This window comes from Bos indicus, chromosome 1 (assembly GCF_029378745.1).
Source record: "Bos indicus isolate NIAB-ARS_2022 breed Sahiwal x Tharparkar chromosome 1, NIAB-ARS_B.indTharparkar_mat_pri_1.0, whole genome shotgun sequence".
In the NCBI taxonomy this organism is placed as follows: Eukaryota; Metazoa; Chordata; class Mammalia; order Artiodactyla; family Bovidae; genus Bos; species Bos indicus.
In genome coordinates this window covers 64,664,636-64,685,688 of record NC_091760.1, presented here as the reverse complement: position 1 = coordinate 64,685,688, position 21,053 = coordinate 64,664,636, and the positions used below count along the sequence as shown (strand labels likewise).

At 43.5% G+C, this 21,053-nt stretch overlaps 1 protein-coding gene across 2 annotated transcripts in view; it reads left to right on the top strand.

Moving 5' to 3' along the window:
* Positions 1–5,775: 5,775 nt before the first annotated feature.
* Positions 5,776–21,053, top strand: part of B4GALT4 (beta-1,4-galactosyltransferase 4) — a 30,945-nt gene continuing 15,667 nt past the window's right edge. Inside the window, exons 1-3 of one of the 2 annotated variants that reach the window (XM_019985226.2) lie at positions 5,817–5,906; positions 7,646–7,714; positions 17,619–18,010. In XM_019985226.2, coding sequence (XP_019840785.2) covers positions 17,758–18,010 — 253 coding nt within the window. In that variant the 5' untranslated portion in view covers positions 5,817–5,906; positions 7,646–7,714; positions 17,619–17,757. Of the gene's footprint in view, positions 5,907–7,645; positions 7,715–17,618; positions 18,011–21,053 lie in introns of both variants that reach the window. The other variant, XM_019985298.2, reaches the window with a different exon arrangement.

The following is a 21,053-nucleotide window of genomic DNA, read 5'->3' as shown; positions in this document are numbered from 1 at the left end:
TATAAAAGAATGAAATAATATACTTGCAGCAATATGGATGGACCTAGAGATGATCATACTAAAGTGAAGTAAGTCAGAAAGAAACAGACACATACCATATGATATCACTTATATGTGGAATCTAAAATGTGGCACAAATGAACTTATCTATGAAACAGAAACAGGCTCGCAGACATAGAGAACCAATTTGTGGTTGCCAAGGGGGAGGAAGGTGGGGGAGGGAGGGACTGGGAGTTTGGGATTAGAAGATGCAAGCTATTATATACAGAATGGATAAACAATACGGTCCTACTGTGTAAGAGAATAACATTCAATATCCTGTGATAAACCATAATAGAAAAGAGTATGAAAAAGGAGAGAGATATATATATATTTGATTTACAATGTACAATGTATTAATTTCTGCTGTACAGCAAAGTGATTGTCAGAAATTAATATATTGTAAGTCAACTACACTTCAGTAAAATAAATTTAAAAAAGAATAAACTCATTCTCTTATATAATCACAATAGCCTTTTCCTCCTCCCGGGGAATCTCCCTGACCCAGGGATCAAACCCGCATCTCCACACGGCAGGCGGATTCTTTACCAACTGCGTCACCTGGGAAGCCTGTAACCACAATGCAAGGATCAAATGCAAGGAATTTAACATTGACAGAACATTATCATATAACATATGGTCTCCTTTGATTATCTATTGCTTTGTAACAAATGAACCCAAAACTTAGAGGCTGAAAATAACAATGCATTAACTATTATATCTCGTGATTTTGTGGGTCAGGAATTCAGATATGGCAGAGTGGGGAGGGCTCATTTTTGTTTTATAATGTTTAAGCCTCAGCTGGAGGTGACCCTGAGTGGTTGGTGGCTTCTTCACATGGCTAGTGTGGGCTTCCTTATAGAATGGTAGCATCAGGGTAGCCAGGCTACTTCCATGGTGGTTCAGGGTTCCAATAAAAAGTGAGTCTAGTAGTCATGTATGGATGTGAGAGTTGGACAATAAAGAAAGCTGAGCACTAAAGAATTGATGCTTTTGAACTGTGGTGTTGGAGAAGACTCTTCAGAGTCCATTGGACTGCAAGGAGATCCAACCAGTCCATCCAAAAGGAAATCAGTCCTGAATATTCATTGGAAGGACTGATGCTGAAGCTGAAACTCCAATATTTTGGCCACCTGATGCAAAGAACTGACTCATTGGAAAAGACCCTGATGCTGGGAAAGAATGAAGGCAGGAGGAGAAGGGGACGACAGAGGATGAGATGGTTGGATGGCATGGACAAACTCGGTGGACACACGTTTGAGTGAACTCCGGGAGTTGGTGATGGACAGGGAGGCCTGGCATGCTGCAGTCCATGGGGTCGCAGAGTCAGACACGACTGAGCGAATGATCTGACTGAGAGACATCCAATAATACAATTAGTGTCATACATAAGGTGATGCTTGAGGCCATAATATCATTTTTTAAATCATATTTCTTTTTTGTGGAAACAATTTTTTTAAAATTTTAAATTGAAGGATAATTGCTTTACAGAACTTTGTGGTTTTCTATCATACATCAACAAGAATCAGCCATAGGTGTACCCATGTCCCCTCCCTCCTGATAGTGGAAACGATTTTTTAATGCCATTTAAAAATTATTCATTCATTTATTTTTGGTTGTACTGGGTCTTTACTGAGGTGCTTGGCCTCTGTTGCTGGGTGCAGGCTTTCTCTAGTTGCTGTGAGCGGGGACTACTCTCTCGTAGTGGCTCTTGTTGTTGAACTTGGGCTCTAGGGCACTTGGGCTTAAGTAGTTGTGGCTCATGGGCTTAGTTGCCACATGGTACTTTGCCCACCTCATGCGAAGACTTGACTCTGCGAAGAAAAGACTCTGATGCTGGGAGGGATTGGGGGCAGGAGGAGAAGGGGACGACAGAGGATGAGATGGCTGGATGGCATCGCTGACTCGATGGACCTGAGTCTGAGTGAACTCCGGGAGTTGGTGATGGACAGGGAGGCCTGGCATGCTTCGATTCATGGGGTCACAAAGAGTCGGACACGATTGAGCGACTGATCTGATCTGATCTGATCTGATGTGGGATCTTAGTTCCCAGACCAGGGACTGAACACGTGTGTCCTGCACTGGCAGGCGAATTCTTTACCACTAAGTCATAGGAAACAATCAGACAAACCCAAATTAAAGAATATTCTATAAAACAACTGGCCTGTGAACTTCAAAAATGTCAAGGTCATGAAAGACAAGGACAGATGAGAAACTATTTCAGATTAATGGAGAATGTATTAGTCCGCTTGAGCTGCTAATATAAATATTAATACCACAGACTGTGTGGATTAAACAACCGAAATGGATTTTCTTACAATTCTGGAGATTGGGAGTCCAAGATAACGGTGTTAACAGGTTGGTTTCTTCTGAAGCCTCTCTCCTTGACTTGAAGGCGGCCACCTTCTACCTGTGTTCTCACATGGTCATCCCCCACCTGTGCTGGCTTTTCCTCATCTCTTCTTCTTTATAAAGACACGGGTCATGTTGGATTATGACCTACCCTAAAGACCCAATGTTAACTTAATGACCTTTTTAGAGGCCCAGTTTCCAAATAGAGTCACATTCTGAGATACTGGGAGTCAGGGCTTCCACATCTGATTTCAGGAGATTCAATGCTGTCCATAACAGAGGCTAAGGAAATTTCTTTATATGTGGCCTTAGATTGGAAAAAATTGTTTCAAGGTATATTATTGAGACAACTGGAAATGAGTATGTACAGCATTACAAATTAAAAACAGCTTCAAATTCTTTGACAGTTTTCTTACTGAGGAATGGGGCTATGTTGCCCATGCCTTTAAATCTGGACTGGCCTGTAACTGCTCTGTCACATAGGAGAGAGCGAAAGTGGAAGCAGAAACTGCCTTTAAAAGGCTGGACTCAGAACTGACATAGCTTCACTTCCTTATTTTCAATCTACTTAATTACTTATTACTTCCTTATTTTCAATCTACTTATTACTGCTTAATATAATCATTTCCAATTGTCTCAGTAATATACCTTGTAACAAAAAATTTTTTCCAATCCAGGAATTTAGATGTCACATCTAACATTCCTCATCTATCCTTGTCTTTCATGACATTGACATTTTTTTAAGTGTACAGGTCAGTTGTTTTGTAGCACATCCTGTAATTTGGGCTTGTCAGACTGCTTCTTCATGATTAAATTCCAATGGTGCATTTTTGGCAGGAATACAATAATGGTGATTTTATGTCCTCAGAGTATCACCTCATGTGTGGTATCTCTTTGAACTATTGCTGAAATTAATTTGGAGTACTAGGTTAAGGTAGTAATCTGGTAGAAATCTGCCAGATTTCTCCAATGAGTACTATCTTCTCTTTGTAACTGGTAAGTAACCTCTAGGGTATTGTTTTTTCTTTAAAATTTAAAAAAGAGATTTCCTGTATCCTGTTGCAGACAATTCCAGTATCTGATGTCCTTGGGGGATCAGGCGGGTCTAAATCTTTTGGGTATTCCTGCTAACTGTTCTTACACGTGGCTTCCAGTGCTTAGGGTTTTTTTAAATTTATGAACTTGAATTTGAGTCCTCTAGGACTAAATTGAGGATGCATCCTCTAAAGTGTGCTTCCATTGCACAGCGCACAAAGAACTCCTCAGTGCTCTTCTGCAGCCTTGGCTTGACAAGGAAGGCACAAGTTTGGCTCTTCTCATTTGGATCCCAAATCAGTGTCAGCAGAAACTTTCAATTACTTCAGTCGTGTCTGACTCTTTGCCACCCTTTGGATTGTAGCCCACCAGGCTCCTCTGTCCATGGGATTCTCCAGGCAAGATTCAGTTCAGTTCAGTTGCTCAGTTGTGTCCGACTCTTTGCGACCCCAGGGACTGCACCATGCCAGGCCTCCCTGTCCATCACCAACTCCTGGAGTTTACTCAAACTCGTGTCCATTGAGTTGGTGATGCCATCCAACCATCTCATCCTCTGTCGTCCCCTTCTCCTCCTGCCTTCATTCTTTCCCAGCATCAAGGTCTTTTCCAATGAGTCAGTTCTTCACATCAAGTGGCCAAAGTATTGGAGTTTCAGCTTCAGCATCAGTCCTTCCAATGAATATTCAGGACTGATTTTCTTTCAGATGGACTGGTTGGATCTCCTTGCAGTCCAAGGGACTCTCGAAAGTCTTCTCCAACACCACAGTTCAAAAGCATCAATTCTCTGGTGCTCAGCTTTCTTTATAGTCCAACTCTCACATCCATACATGACTACTGGAAAAACCATAGCCTTGACTAGATGGACCTTTGTTGGCAAAGTAATGTCTCTGCTTTTTAATATTCCTATCTAGGTTGGTCATAACTTTTCTTCCAAGGAGTAAGCGTCTTTTAATTTCATGGCTGCAGTCACCATCTGGAGTGATTTTGGAGCCCCCAAAAATAAAGTCAGCCACTGTTTCTACTGTTTCTCCATCTATTTGCTATGAAATGATGGGACCGGATACCGTGATCTTTGTTTTCTGAATGTTGAGCTTTAAACCAACTTTTTCACACTCCTCTTTCACTTTCATCAAGAGGCTCTTTAGTTCTTCTTCACTTTCTGCCATAAGGGTGGTGTCATCTGGGTGTCTGAGCTTATTGATATTTCTCCCAGCAATCTTGATTCCAGCTTGTGCTTCATTCAGCCCGGCGTTTCTCATGATGTACTCTTTATATAAGTTAAATAAGCAGGGTGACAATATACAGCCTTTATGTACTCCTTTTCCTATTTGGAATCAGTCTATTGTTCCATGTCCAGTTCTAACTATTGCTTCCTGACCTGCATACAGATTTCTCAAGAGACAGGTCAAGGGGTCTGGTATTCCCATCTCCTGGAGTGGATTGCCATGCCCTCCTGCAGGGGATTTTCCCGATCCAGACATCTCTTTTGTCTGCTGCATTGTCAGTTGAGTTCTTCACCACCAGCGCCACCTGGGAAGCCTTTTTCTTACCATGGTTTGTTCCTTTTGGGGTGGGGTGGTTCTTGGAGACATTTACTTCCCCATCAGTAGAAGGGTGACTTGGAGAATCTAGTCTGCTATCTTCCCTGCCTAAGCAGAACCCACTTTAATGATTTTCCACTCTAATCTTTAGTATAAATATGATTCTGCTTGGCTTTTTGTAATGATATCTTTGAAGAAATTTGGTTTTCTCACAACTTGTTAATATTCTCAATAATCCTGTGAAATGAGGAAGTCAATTACCTTGGTACATTGTGCAGCTGGGGTGGTGCTAGTATTAAAGAACACGCCTGCCAATGCAGGAGATTAAAGAAACACGGGTTCTATCCCTGGATCAGGAAGATCCCCTGGAGAAGGAAATGGCAACACACTCCAGTATTCTTGCCTGGAGAATCCCATGAGCAGAGGAGCCTAGAGGGCTACAGTCCATGGGGTCGCAAAGAGTCGGGCACGACTACAGCGGCTTAACACGGGGTGATGTAAGGTAAATTTATTAACTTGTAAAACCTCAGTTTTCTACTCCGGAAAATGGACAAGTTCCTATCTCCTTCCCAAAGCTTTGTGAATATTTACGAGGATGTAATTTGGGAAGTGCCCAGACCCTCGCGCATTACTGGCACAGGGCTTTATTAAGATCACCGGAAGAACAAGGGGTCCTTTTCCCTCCAGCTTCCCCTTCGGTCGCCGCGGGCAGCGGGGCGGGGAGGAGACCGAGGGTAGGGGCTGGAGGGCTGGCATCCGTCAGGCCCGCCCACCGGAGGACCGCGCAGACCCGCCCGGGGCCTGGCCGTAGCGACTCCCGACTCGGGCGGGGGCGGAGCAGGCGAGTGGAGCCTCCTCCCGGCGGCGGGGGCGGTCCCCACGGCAGCTGCTCCGCGTCTCCGCTTTCTCCGGGCTGTCCTCGTCGCCGCGGCGTCTGGGGTGAGTTCGTGGGGCCTCCCCTCCGCCGGTGCCCGGGACGCAGGGTTTCACACGGAGGGCGACTGGCGCCGTGTGGGCATTGCCGGGCGGCAGGGCGGGTCGGTCCCCGGGTTGCGGCTAGGCGCGCGCTGGCCGGGCCTCGGAGGGCCGTCCTGCCTCCTCCCGGGCGGCGCGGCCGGGCAGGGGGCCTGCGGAGGCCGAGCCCGGCGGGAGGCACCAGCTCAGGTGAAGGCACCACTGCGGCGCTCCCTCTGCTGCCGGAGGGATGGCCAAGCGAGGTGCTGCCAGGTAGGAATCCAGGGGTCATCCCCCGAGGCCCCGCGTCACGGTTCCGGGGTCGCCGCCAGCACCTCTGTCCGTGCGGGGAGCATCAGCGTGAAGATGTCCCTTCCTCCTTGCAGCTCTCTTTCCCCAGGGTTTCTGCTGGGAAACCCACCCACTGATCCCAGCCTGTGGCCTGCAGGGAGGGGCCGGCGAGTGGTGAGGATCGACTGGATGGTAAAGTGTATCAGCTCTCTACGCTTAGTCTGGCTCTGAGTCCATACACTGTCTGTTGATCCAAAGCCCATGAGGATGGGGACTGAGGAAAGGCCTTTGGGTTGGTGGCCTCGGGAGAGCAGTTATCAATAGCGTGGGCGTGTGCTGGATTGCATGGTGTTCAAGAGTGGGTGAATGATGAAGACGTGGAGGCGGCCGGGGCACAGCCGTTGGGTGATGCAAGGGAGCAGGAAGAACACAGTCCTTTGAAGGTTGGGGGTGTTGTTTGTTTAATTTCTAAATGTCTGTTAAAAAAGAAAAATAACATTGAGGATGCGACAAAGTCAAGGAATCTCGGATAGAGATGACTAAGATTCAGTGTCCAGGCTGAGAAAGTGGGCTTAAAAAGAGGGGCGGAGGGCGCTCCTAGACATCCAGGCTGAACAGTGGGGCTGGAGTGCTGGAATATCACTCTGGGGAAGGAGATAATGCTTAATAGGACCATAGTTTTCCTTTTGGAATTTTATTTTCTAGAGCCGGGTTGGCCTTTAAACCCTATGAAAGTGCAAAGTTTTCATGTGCCTGTTTGTGTTGTAGGGGAGAAAAACTTCTTGCCCCCTTCTAGGTTCTTTGGCTAGACAAATAATTAAATTGGATTAACATACAGCAAATTAACAGGAGACAACCAAATTTAATTTCATGCCAGTGGGATCCCTTAAAAATATGAGGCTCAAAGACGTAACCAAAGCAGGCAGCCTTTATTATCTTTTAGACAAAGAAACACCACATACGTGAAGAATTGATAAGACAAAGAAGTTGGGTTTGGGGTAGTAAATTAATGAAAAAGTATTAAGGTTTATTGTACTGAGCTCTCCACCTTGCATTCTTATCTCTGATAATAAGGATGCCTGATGTGGTGCCCTCCTGGTATAGAAAAGGCACCTTTCACATGGGATATATTTCCGCTTTTAGGGGAAGAAAAAAGGGTAAAGTGTCCTTACACTGGCTGTTAAGTAACTTTAAGTCAAAATAATCAGTATGTCAAAGTGGCCTATTTTGGTGTGGCATATCTTGCTTCCCTTCAGCGTGCATTTTTAATCTGATTCAAAACATCTGTTAAAGAGCAGTACTGAACTGTTTGACTACACAATGTTGCAGAGGGCAATAAAACTAACTCAGTATATTTTAGGTGCCACTTGATAGAATAAGCTTTTGGTATCTAGTTTAAACTGAGCTGTTAATTGTGTTTTTTTTTTTCCCAGAAATGCATGCAAGACTTGAGAACTGTTTCTTTGAAGATCTTTAATTCAAAGTGGAAACATTCAAAGCAAGTCAGTTGTGGTTTTCTTCTCTCTTTTTTTTAAAAAAAGCCATCAATGAACAATGGTTTCTCAAACCCAAAATATTGATTACCTGGCCCCACCTTGGGCCTTGGAAATAAAGATCTCTTGGGGATGGAGCCTAGGAATAGGAATTTCAGAGAGAGATCACAGAGTTCTCTGGCATGGGAAATTATTTGACCCCTTCTGAAGTTTTTTAGGATTTGGGCTCATTGAGGCCTCTTTAGAACAGATTTCCTTACCAGTTATGTTAATAAATTGCTACTGCTGCTGCTGCTAAGTCACTTCAGTCGTGTCCGACTATGTGCGACCCCATAGACAGCAGCCCACCAGGCTCCCCCGTCCCTGGATTTTCCAGGCAAGAACACTGGAGTGGGTTGGCATTTCCTTCTCCAATGCATGAAAGTAAAAAGTGAAAGTGAAGTCGCTCAGTCGTGTCGGACTCTTAGCGACCCCATGGACTGCAGCCTACCAGGCTCCTCTGTCCATGGGATTTTCCAGGCAAGAGTACTGGAGTGGGGGCCATTGCCTTCTCCAAAATTGCTACTAAAGTTAGGTAAATTATAATCCCTGTCTATTGTGTCATCTCTAAATTTTAATATATTTTAAAGGAAAACTATACAGTCATCAGAAAAAAAAAAAACTCATTTCTGATTATAACCCTATTTTTTAAAAAATAGATTGTGAATAAACAATATTTCTCTAGTCTATTATTAAGAGACAGTCATCAGTAATTCTTTCTGACATTTTGTATATAAAAGGCATGTATACCACACATACATAGCATAATGTGGATTGTATTCTACATACATTTTTATGTTCTGTTTTTTTTTCTCTTAGCTATCATGAGTATTTTCCTGTGTAGTTAAATTTTTAAGTGCCATTTTAAGGAAAGCATGTGTGGCGTCATATGTAGGTATTGTAATTAATTCAATCAGCTTCCCTGGTGGCTCAGATGGTAAAGAATCTGCCTGCAATGCTGGAGACCCAGGTTTTATGCTTGGGTTGATAAGATTCCCTGGAAAAGGAAATGGCAGCCCACTTTAGTATTCTTGCTTGGAAAATCCCATGGATGGAGGAGCCTGGTAGGCTATAGTCCATGGTTGCAGAGTCGGACACAACTGAGCGACTTCACTTTCACTTTCTAGTATTCTTGCCTGGAGAATCCCAGGGACAGAGGAGCCTAATGGACGACAGTCTGTGGGGTTGCAAAGAGTCGGACACTACCGAGCAATTTCTGCCTGTCTGTTGTCCCTATTGTTAGCATTTTGATTCTTTTGAATTTTTGGTGGTTTTAAGTAATGTTGGTTTGAGTATCATGGTTTACCTGATTATTTCTTAGAATGATTTTCTAAATGATAGAGTTGAAAGCTATTCAAATACATTTTAAACATCTTCTTTTCACATATCTTCTTACTGCTTTGCCTCACCAGAAGGAAAATGGAATGTTTCTGAAGATCTATTGCATTACAGGTCCAATCTCTTATTTCATCGGTTCTCAAACTTTAATGCGTATAAGAATCACCTGGGGAGCTTGTTAAAAATTCATTTTCCTGAGTCCCAGGCCCAGGTGTTCTAATCCATTAGCTCTGGAGCAGGGCCCAGGAATCTGCAATCTTAACATATTTCTCTCTGCATTTGATATAGGCACTCTTGAAATCACACGTTGGAAAATGTTTTTAAAATAAATGGCAAAACAGACTCAGCTTTAGGTCACTTGCCCAGCGCCATTCATGCATCTGGTAACCAGATTTGAATTAGCTTTCGTGGCTTCAAAACCCTTGTTTTTTCCATTACCTCAGACCTTCAGCCTCTCATTGATGTGCTTCTAATAATGGCAGAAAGGGAACTTCAGCTGACCCCACTGTAGCATTCTCTGGGATAGCTGAGAATGACACACAAATACACGGCGAGCCTCCGCTAAAATCCCCCACTGGAAATTCTTTTCTTTCTGCTGCATAACATAGACTAAATGAAACAATTTCAGTCCTTTCCCGGTTGAATTTATTTCCTGTTTCCTGACTGTTTCATGCCAACCCTTGTAAAATAGGTGGTACCGCACCATCAGGCCCCTCTTGCCCAGGAGGCAGGGACACTGCTCTGGTGTGCTCCAAGGGATCAGGGAGGAAGTGGCAGGCTAAACAGCATCTCCTCCTAGAATCAGAAAAGAGACGTACTGCTTTTGAAAAGTCAGTAGTAGAGGAGCAAAAGGTGGTAGGCATGACTAAGACAGTGTCATTTTTTAGAGATAGGGCCTCTACCCTTAGAAAAGCATTGGTGTTAGTAAACCAAAGGGAGCTAGCATGGGGGTGAGCCTTTTGCAGTTTTAAAAATCTTCTCTAAATAGAATTTTATGCCCAGTTAAATTTCCCCCTTCTTTATTAATCTTTATTTATTCTCCTTTTATACTATTATCACATTTATTTTAGTAGTAGTTGGGGATAATTGTCCTTATGCGTTTCAACTAGTGTATCCTAGAAAGTCATTCATTATTTACCAAATTTAGCACCTATTATGTGTCAGGTCAGTGTGAGGCACTAGGAATATAAAGAAATAGTGATTCTCCTTGAGAATTAAGTTAACCTTACTGCTGTATGTTGACTTGGATTATACACAGCCTTTGAGTTTTTAGCTCTAGTTGTAATTAACTTTAGACTTAGAGAAAAGTTGATAATATTGTACAGAGAATTCACTCAACTTCCCCTATATTGGCCCTTTACATAGCCGTTGTTCAGTTATCAATACTATTAACTATAGACTTTATTTGAATTTCATCAGTTTTCCTGCCAATGATTTTTTTTTCTGTTTCCATATGCTGTCGAGGATCCTACCTTGCATTTAGTTATTTCCCCTTAGTCTCCTTCAGTCTAAGTAATTCCTCAGTTTTGCCTGATTCTTCATTATCTTGACTCTTTTAAAGAGTACCAGTTGTTTTGTAGAATGAAGGTATTTTGTAGAAAAGTACTGATTAGTTATTTGGTAGAGTGCAGTTCATCACTGATGATGTTAACCTTGATCATTAGTTAAGGTGATATCTGCTAGGTTTCTTCACTGTAAAGTTACTCTTTCCCTTTGTTGTTTGTTTTTTAGTCACTCAGTCTTGTCTGACTCTTTGCGACCCCATGGACTGCAGCATGCCAGGCTTCCCTGTCCTTCACTATCCCCTGGAGCTTCCTTGAACTCATGCCCATTGAGTCGGTGATGTCACCCAACCATCTCATCTTCTGTCGTCCCCTTCTCCTGCCCCCAGTCTTTCTCAGCATCAGGGTCTTTTCCAATGAGTTGGCTCTTCCCATCAGGTGGCCAAAGTATTGGAGCTTCAGCATCAGTCCTGCCAATGAATATTCAGGGTTGATTTCCTTTAGGATTGATTGGTTTGATCTCCTTGCAGCCCAAGGTACTTTAAAGAGTTTTCTCTAGCATCACAGTTCAAAAGCATCAATTCTTTGGTGTTCAGTCTTGTTTATGGTCCAACTCTCACATCTGTCAATGACTACTGGAAAAACCACAGCTTTGACTATATTATTTGAGAGGAGATACTTTGAGACAACGTAAACTCTGTTTGTCCTCAAATTTTTACCTACTAATTTTAGCACCAACTGGGGGATCTTGTCTGCCACAATTATTTACAATGATGTTTGCCTAATGGTGATTCCCACCCCCCCCCCATTTCCTGCTTCTTTATTAATTGAAAGTTTATTGTAGGAAAGAGCTGCCTTTTCCCGTTTATTTATTTGATCATTTATATCAGTATGTACTAATGGATATTCATTTTATTCTGTGGATTAAAATACAGTATCATTATTTTCTTGCTCAGATGCTTCCAGTTTTGGCCATTAGGAGCTCAGTCTGAGTTTAAGTGACCTGTACGTGTAAATGGCTGTTAATCATTTCTATCCTTCCCTTGCCAATACAACAGCCAGTTACTTTACAAGCAAAATGGGTTTATTCAGGAGCAGTAAAGAATTGCAATTTGGAACATGCAACTGTCAAACCACATGCAAGTCTGGTAAAGCAAAGGAAAGGAAACTCTTTTATAGAGTAGAGGGGGAAATTGGGAGGGGCTGTTATTGAAAAAAAAGTTCATTGGATGAAACTGGGAGTTTGAAGTATGGTGGCTTTTCATTGGCTCAGTTGTGACAGTTGTGACAGTCTTTCATTGGCTGAGGTGTTGCCAGAGTAGGAGAAAAGCTTCCTTTTCCTGCTAGTGGTAGTAAAGTTGCAACACTTCCTGCCAGAGTTGCAAGAAGTCTGTTTTGATGTGATCTATATCTCCCCTTCTGGCCTCCCAATTCCACTTCAGTTAGGTTTCTCTTCATTAATTTTCACAGAACCATTGCTTGTTTAGGGTCTGGGCAATGATCACTGAAAAGCCAGGTTCAGTTCAGTTCAGTCACTCAGTCGTGTCCGACTCTTTGTGACCCCATGAATTGCAGCACGCCAGGCCTCCCTGTCCATTACCATCTCCCGGAGTTCACTCAGACTCACGTCCATCGAGTTGGTGATGCCATCCAGCCATTTCATCCTCTGTCGTCCCCTTTTCCTCCTGTCCCCAATCCCTCCCAGCATCAGAGTCTTTTCCAATGAGTCAACTCTTCACATGAGGTGGCCAAAGTACTGGAGTTTCAGCTTTAGCATCATTCCTTCCAAAGAACTCCCAGGGCTGATCTCAATTAGAATGGACTGGTTGGATCTCCTTGCAGTCCAAGGGACTCTCAAGAGTCTTCTCCAACACCACAGTTCAAAAGCATCAGTTCTTCGGCGCTCAGCTTTCTTCACAGTCCAACTCTCACATCCATACATGACCGCTGGAAAAACCATAGCCTTGACTAGACGGACCCTTGTTGGCAAAGTAATGTCTCTGCTTTTCAATATGCTAAATATGGTAAAGGAGCTTTAATTCCGAGGAAAGTAGGACAATATGTGTGGAAATAGTCTGCTCTGAGGAACTCTGCAGGAGTAACAGGAGTAGCGAAATGTTGGCCTTTCCGTTGGTGCTATCCCAGAGAACCTCAAAGGAGTAGGACCATGTGCCTGGTGCCACATTTTTCACACTCTAGACATCCTGTGTGTGCAGGATTACCAGGTGGATTTAGAGACACTGGAATGCTGATTTTAGTGTTCTTGGCTGCTGAGTGAAAACCATACCCCTCTCTCTGGGTGCATAAGTGCTTAGTGAGTATTTATGGAGTGACACTTGGTATCTTCCCCTGGTCTCCCATGGTGCTATAAAAATGTGTGCATGTAGAGATTCTCTAAGAATGATAATGATACTTAGCATTTATGCTGATTTGCCCTTTGTTATAGCTTGTCTTCTGTGCTAGATTTTTTTTTTAATGGAAAATTCCAAGGCTTCAAAAAAGTAGGGTGAAAAAGAAAATGAAACTCTCAGGTACCTGTCACCTTACTCAATACTTTTCAATATTTTGCTAGTCTTATTTAATCTTTTTCCCCATTTTCAGGGTTGGGGTGGCATATTTGAAAACGAATTGCAGACATTAAAATCTAAGGAAGGGTTGGAAATAAACTCTTGAGTACAAGGACTATATCTTAATTCCTTTGGTGCCTAGCACTGTGCCTGAAAATAGCAGGTGCTCAGAAAAGACTGGTTAAATTGAGAGGAGAAAGAGCAAAATTATGAGAACATCATCATTTTGAGCTAACTCTAGGGCAGACCTAAGAAGGAAAAGGGTGGTGAGACTTGCCCTAAAATAACTTCTTTCACATTATCTGAATTTGTTCTCTATAACTATGATCCTCCTGTCACTTTAAGATAGCCTTAATTAAAAGAGAAAACTCATTTTAGGGAGAGTTCAGGGACTCTCCTTTATTTAAATATTTTTACAGGTAACTCCAATCTGATGACATTTTCTCCAACACCAACCAGGAATGACTTGCCCTAAAACGGACTTTCTTTAAAAAAAAAATCATTAAAAAAAAAATTATAAAAGTAGTATATACTATTCCTGGGTTGGGAAGATTCCCTGGAGAAGGAAATGGCAACCCACTCCAGAACTCTTGTCTAGAAAATCCTATGGATGGAGGAGCCTGGTGCAGGCTACTGTCCATGGGGTCGCAAAGAGTTGGACACGACTGAGCGACTTCACTTACTTACTTAGTATATACTCATTGAAAGAAAATAGGAAATAACAGAGAAATGGAAAATGAAATGATTCAATATGGATTTCAATATGTAATTCCAGAGATAACATTTTCTTGGTTAGCATTCTGATAAAATTTGGGTGTGAATCACATTGGTAATCAGAGTCAGATCAGATCAAATCAGTCGATCAGTCGTGTCCCGACTCTTTGCGACCCCATGAATCGCAGCACGCCAGGCCTCCCTGTCCATCACCAACTCCCGGAGTTCACTCAGACTCACGTCCGTCGAGTCAGTGATGCCATCCAGCCATCTCATCCTCTGTCGTCCCCTTCTCCTCCTGCCCCCAATCCCTCCCAGCATCAGAGTCTTTTCCAATGAGTCAACTCTTCACATGAGGTGGCCAAAGTACTGGAGTTTCAGCTTTAGCATCATTCCTTCCAAAGAAATCCCAGGGCTGATCTCCTTCAGAATGGACTGGTTGGATCTCCTTGCAGTCCAAGGGACTCTCAAGAGTCTTCTCCAACACCACAGTTCAAAAGCATCAATTCTTCGGCGCTCAGCCTTCTTCACAGTCCAACTCTCACATCCATACATGACCACAGGAAAAACCATAGCCTTGACTAGACGAACCTTTGTTGGCAAAGTAATGTCTCTGCTTTTGAATCAGAGTCAATAACTATTTATTTGTCTGTGAGAATGTGCTAGGTCTGACCGATGCATCATCTCATTAAATTCTTACAGCAGTGTTGTAAGATAAGTTAATTTTTAATTATTGTTTTGTAGCTGAGGAAATGGAAATGTGGTAAGAGTATTTGCCTTCAATCACTTAGCTGATAAGCAGGCTGGGCAGATCTCTATTGAAACACCATTCCTCTATGAGCATAGCAGCTCTTAGACAAACAATGTTCCCTAAGTTTTCCAAGATTGAGATTTTATAAAAAATGATTGCCAGTCCTAGCAATTCAAGCCTTCTGCTGTTAAGTCTGTGAGACAGTCTGGCTCCAGGAACCTGCAGACTTACTATTACCTGGAGGGAAGGAAACAGACCTCCAGGAAACAATATCAAAAGACAGTCCCAAAGAAAGTGACAGGAGGGGAGAGGTAGAAAGCTGCGTATTTCAAGGGTTTGTGCTGGACACAGCCAGGTACCAAGAGGAGGAAAGAGATAGCAACATTCGTGTGAAGGGTGTGGCAGAAGCCCAGGCTTTGGAGATGAACACTGGGCTCATACCCCAGCTCCACCGCTTACTATTAATAGTTGTGTGGTCTCTGGCAAGTTCCGTAATCTCTAAACCTTTGTTTTCTCCTCTATAAAATGAGGAGACTTGGAAGGAAAGTTATGACCAACCTAGATAGCATATTCAAAAGCAGAGACATTACTTTGCCAACAAAGGTCCGTCTAGTCAAGGCTATGGTTTTTCCTGTGGTCATGTATGGATGTGAGAGTTGGACTGTGAAGAAGGCTGAGTGCTGAAGAATTGATGCTTTTAAACTGTGGTGTTGGAGAAGACTCTTGAGAGTCCCTTGGACTGCAAGGAGATCCAACCAGTCCATTCTAATTGAGATCAGCCCTGGGATTTCTTTGGAAGGAATGATGCTGAAGCTGAAACTCCAATACTTTGGCCACCTCATGTGAAGAGTTGACTCATTGGAAAAGACTCTGATGCTGGGAGGGATTAGGGGCAGGAGGAGAAGGGGACGACAGAGGATGAGATGGCTGGATGGCATCACTGACTCGACGGACATGAGTCTGAGTGAACTCCGGGAGTTGGTGATGGACAGGGAGGCCTGGCGTGCTGCGATTCATGGGGTCGCAAAGAGTCGGACACGACTGAGTGACTGAACTGAACTGAACTGAATAATTCTAAACTCACAAAGTTGAGAAATAAGTAAGTTAATATAAGTGATTGAACTCCTAGAACATGGCACAGAATAAATGCACACTCCTCTTTTTAATGATTAATCTTCTAATGAGTTATTACTGCCTTCAGCATTTACTTGTGATGCCTTCACAAGACCCTAAGCACAGGCCAAACTGTTTAATTGCTTCCTGGGTCAGATCTTCTCTTTTGTGGTTTGATCCAGGAACCTAACCTCCATTTATAACATTGAGTCTAGAGAAGAATGCTTCCTAGGTTTCCCTCAAACTCATCTAGGCTAAAATTTGGGGATGCTACCCTTTAGTAAGTATGAGGCTGTCTTGAGAGTTGCTAGGGTTGTTTTATTTTTCACAGTAAATTACCACATCCCCACATCTCATTTAAAGAATCAAATTTGTTTTCATTACAAAAAGACAGAAGTGTGTTATACTTTTCCAAAAATGAAAGAAAAAAGGAAAAAAAAAACACCCTTGGCTAATCCCCTATTTCTAATAGAATCATTGCTAGCTTTTGGTTCTATTTCTTCATAGAGTTTTCTTATTTCTGTCATTTTAGTGGTAATCATATGCACAGATAGACTTTATTTTCTGTTTTTCTTTTTATTACTTAGGATTTAATCATACATGTTTTTGTGTTATTTTGGTGGGGAATATAGTTTGGTCTCTATTCTCTCCATTTAATTGAGAATAGATTTGCTGTGGAGATTATCAGCATCCTGGCTTTAGCATTTTCCACACTCTTACAATGACACATTTAGAATTTGAGAAGAGACGTGGTTTTGGTAATGCAGAGAAGATGTGGGGCCTTGCCAAGTAGCTTTCATCACCTTAGTGTAGTTACCATAGTCCAGGGAAGGCCCTCAACTAGGTGGCCTCAGAAACTCATAAACAAATTTTTGTTAGTTACTAAGAGCATAGCCATCTCTCATACTATCCTAGTACATGCAATTGAAGTATGAAAAGAGGATGGCAATTTCATCCTGACAGAAATGCAGCACCGCAGAGTGGTGATTCTGGCAGCCCAGTGGTCATCCTGTAGGTCATCCCTAGTCTAGAGTCATTAATGTTAATAATATAACAGCAGTGACAGTTACCACTTGGTGGGTGCTTCAGGTGGCATAGTGGTGAAGAGCCTGCCTGCCAGTGCAGGAGATATGAGAGATGCAGGTATGATCCCTGAGTCGGGAAGATCTCCTGGAGGAGGGCATGCCTACCTACTCCAGTATTCTTGCCTGGAGAATCCAATGAACGGAGGAGCCTGGTGGACTGCAGTCCACGGGGTCGCAAAGAATTGGACGCGACTGAAGCGACCGAGCATGTATGCATGCACTATGCGTCAGGACGTGGGCTAACACTTTTTGTATTAATGTGTTAGGTCATCCAGTCCCTCAATAACCTCTCTAGGAAGGTACAGTTTTTATCCCCATTTTACAGGTAAGGAGACCAAGGCCCAGTGAAGTGATGGGTCATACTTTCTGTCTAAACCCAAACCCCAGATCTGGAACGCTGTGCTGTAGTCTGTTATTCTTGCAGATTCTTGCGTCCTGTGTTGGCATCCTTTTGTGTCCTCTGCCCTTTTCCCCACCTGTTGGGGTGTGCCCTGTGCCTTAGTGTGGCTATAACATTTATAACTGAAAAACCCTTGAACTTGGGGCTGTGCCAGCTCAGAACTGAGGAGGCAATGATCGGCTCTCCTTTGCCTTCTCCACCTGTGTGACGTCTGGAGTGAATGACAGCTGGAACCTTCTACCTCCAAAATCTCTGGTTTTCTGATCTTTAAGCTCTCACTGGAGAACTCCCATTACTGTTATAGTTAAGATTGGTTGGGGACAGGTTTTCAGTGTGTGCTGGTGAGTATTACCTCAGGTTAGGATTTCCATCTGAAAGAGCATGTCTTTGTGATTGCATTTCAGGGATTGTTGGAGCAGAACGCCCAAACAAAAACAGGCATCGCACAGTTGTCATCAAGTTTGCAGATTGGAATAGCTGAACTTGAAGCTTCCTGCCTGCAGTGGAGGCCGAGAGATACCTATTGCTCACATAATCAAAGACATGAACTTCAACGTGACTTTCCACCTTTCCTACAAATTCCGATTGCTGTTGCTTTTTACCTTATGCCTGACAGTGGTTGGGTGGGCCACCAGTAACTACTTTGTGGGTGCTATTCAAGAGATTCCTAAAGCAAAGGATCTCGTGGCTAGTTTGAGCAAGGGTGTCATTTTAGGGAAGAAAGGAACTGTGACGGATGAAGCATTTGTGGAAAAAGCAAGACTTGACAATTGCCCTTCTGTGTCTCCACACCTCAGTAAGTATTTTTTTTTCCTTTTTTACAAGTAGTACATACACTTTTTATTTAAATACGACAAATGTACTGAAAAGCACATTTCAGAAGTGTACATTCAAGATTCACAAAATGAACATACCTGTGGAACCAGGACATAAATTAAGAAATGGACTCTTCCCAGAACCCCAGAAGCGCCCATGCTTCTTTCTGTCACTACCCTTATTCCAAGTTTATAACACCAGGCATTAGATTTTTCCTGTTTTTGAAACTGTAGGTAATTGGAAACATAGTATGTACTCCATAGACTACATACGCTATGTACTCTTTTAGGTCTGGCTTCTGTTGCTCGACGTTATGTTTGTGAGCTGTATTCATATTGTGGACATATTATATTTATTATATGAATATCCCCAGTTTGATCATCCAGCCGCAGAAATCTGAGTAGCCATGTCAGTAGGCACGTGTGAGCTGGGGGTCAGTTGCCCTAGGCTGGTGGCTCTGCTCCGTGTGTTTCTCATCCTCCCGGATCAGCAGGCTAACCTGGACATATTCTTCTGGCATCCACAGAACACGGGTGAAGAAATGCCAGCACATCCAAGCTTCCACTCGTGTCACATCTGTTACCATCCCCTTGGCCCTAAGTATGGAGTCAAGGGACAGGGTAGTACTTTTTCAGTGTTGTCTTAGTTTATTTCTTAAATATGTTGTATGTGTTGATTCTCCTCTAATGCCTTGCCTTTCACTTTAAATGAACAGTAAGTTGGTCTTAGGAAGCACATTAATTAGGAAAAACTCCACAGCAACATTCTGTCTAACCCACACAGGTTCTATCAGACCTCTCTAGAACATCGAAGGCCTTGTGGTTCTCCAGATAATCCTTGGAGTGTCTTTCTAGAAGGCCTTTCCTCAACCCATGTGGGTCTGGCAGAATCGTGTTTAGTCATCAGATGTGTAGTTTAGATTCTTCTCTCCCAGAAAGTTTTCTGGGACTGTCCCAGAGTTAACGTCAGGCTCCCTGTGTGCTTGCCTTTGTTTCTGTTGTGTTGGTCAGCGTACTGCCTCATGTTTGACTTTCCTTCCCAGGGGACAGTGTGCAGTCAGGATGAAGGCCGAGTGATCCTTTCTAGCTCTGTGAAGTTCAGAACTCCCCCCTGGTTTTTCAGAGGTGTAGCTCTGCACACACCCACTTAGCACTCCGGGGGCCAGTCTCGGGCTCTTCAGAGGCTCCTTGCACTTAGTTACACAAAACCAGTAGACCCTTCTCTTGAGTGACTCGCAGACTCATACTGTGCTCATACTGGCGTGCTGCTTCCCTTTACTCAGTCATGGAAAAGCCAAAACGTTTTTCCTGATTGTTTGAGGGCAGTCATTCTGCTCACAGATCACGCAAGTTGAGATGGGAAAATGAGTTATTGAAACACAGATCTGACTGCATCATGCCCCTTGTTCAAAATCCTCTCAACATACTTAAGCAACAAATACATTCATGGAAACAGATGGGCAGTGACATAATAACACGTATGGATCCAGAGGTTGACGCAGTAGTAGTGAATCAGGATAGACCATTAGTGATCCAGTGGGGGACAGAACTTGAGAGAATATCATGGGGGCGCTAAGGGAGAATGCTAGAGCAAGTGGAACCAGGTACCCAAGATTAGGTGCATTGAAAGTTGTGACCATGAGAGAGTGGCCAGGGGGACTGGTTTTCATTGAACCTGTTGCTTGGTGTTCTCTCAGGGGCCAGGAACTGAGACATGGTCCAGTTAGCCCAGATGATGGGATTTATGAACAGGCTACGTAGGAAAACATCGCAGCAGCCATCCATCCCATCGTCTCCCAGCAGCTCTGGTAGCTTGCTTTTCCTTATAACTGCTTTTCTTACTATTTGTTTTTAGGGCATTACTGCCTGCTGACCCTGTCTCACGTGCAGACCCTTCTGAAAAGGGTCTTGTAGGTCACTTATTTTCTCTAGGTGGCTGGAAGCAGTTACCTGCTCTTGGTGCAATTGCCTTTTGGCCATGTCACAGACACTAGAGCCTGGTTTAAGCAGCCATGGCCGGGGTAGAGGAAGGTCACATGGAGCGAGGCACAGTGACATACACAGGAAAAGCGGGCGACTGCTTTGCTCAGAAGAGGATAGTGCAGTTGCAAGCATCTTGAGATTTTATAGCCTGACCAGGATACGAGGAGAGTTAAAATGTGTGGCTCTGTTCCCTAACCAGAGCTCTGCCTCCTCCCTTACTGGTCGGTATTTCCTGTTCATTCAGAGCTGAGGGGAGGGTCAGTGCCTTCAGCTGTCTCTTTAAAGCTCTGTGTGAGATTGGTTACCGTGAATGGTCTTGGGTTTCATCCAGTCAGGCTGTGTCCAGACTTGCTGAGCAGATGCCCCATTGGGGATATCTGTCTTGTGAAACAATGGGAGGGTTCTTACAGTGTTGCACATACCTGTTATTGTTGAGTTAGGGAGGGAGGCTAGTTTCTGTTGCCTTTCACTGTTTACCTTCAGGGAGTTAGTAGAACTCTCAAGAGCTTAGGGAAGGACCTTAGGGAAAAGGGTCTTGTCCATGAGCTTGATTCCATGGAATGCTTTTAATTTTTAAAAAATTATTTTTGGCTGTTCTGGGTCTTTGTTGCTGCATGCAGGCTTTCTCTAGTTGCAGCAAGCAGGGACCTACTCTCTAGTTGCAGCGTGAGGGCTTCTCACTGTGATGGCTTCTCTTGTTGCAGAACGTGGGCTCTAGGTGCACGGGCTTCAGTAGTTGTAGCTTATGGGCTTAGTTGCCTCTGTGGAATCTTCCTAATCTAGTTATCGAACCCCTGCATTGGCAAGTGGACTCTTAACCACCGGACCACCAGGGAAGTCCTGGAATGCCCTTGATTTTTAGGAGACTTCACCCTCCTTTGGAATTTTTTTTAATGACAACCAAAAAGTTGGATTTATTTATTCATTCATGTATTCATTCATTCCAAGGGTGAGGCTTCCTGTTATTTTTTTTTCCCCCCCTTTGGAATTTTGAGAAGGAAAAGAGATTAGAGCAAATTTGAAGTTATTTAGTCTGCCCCT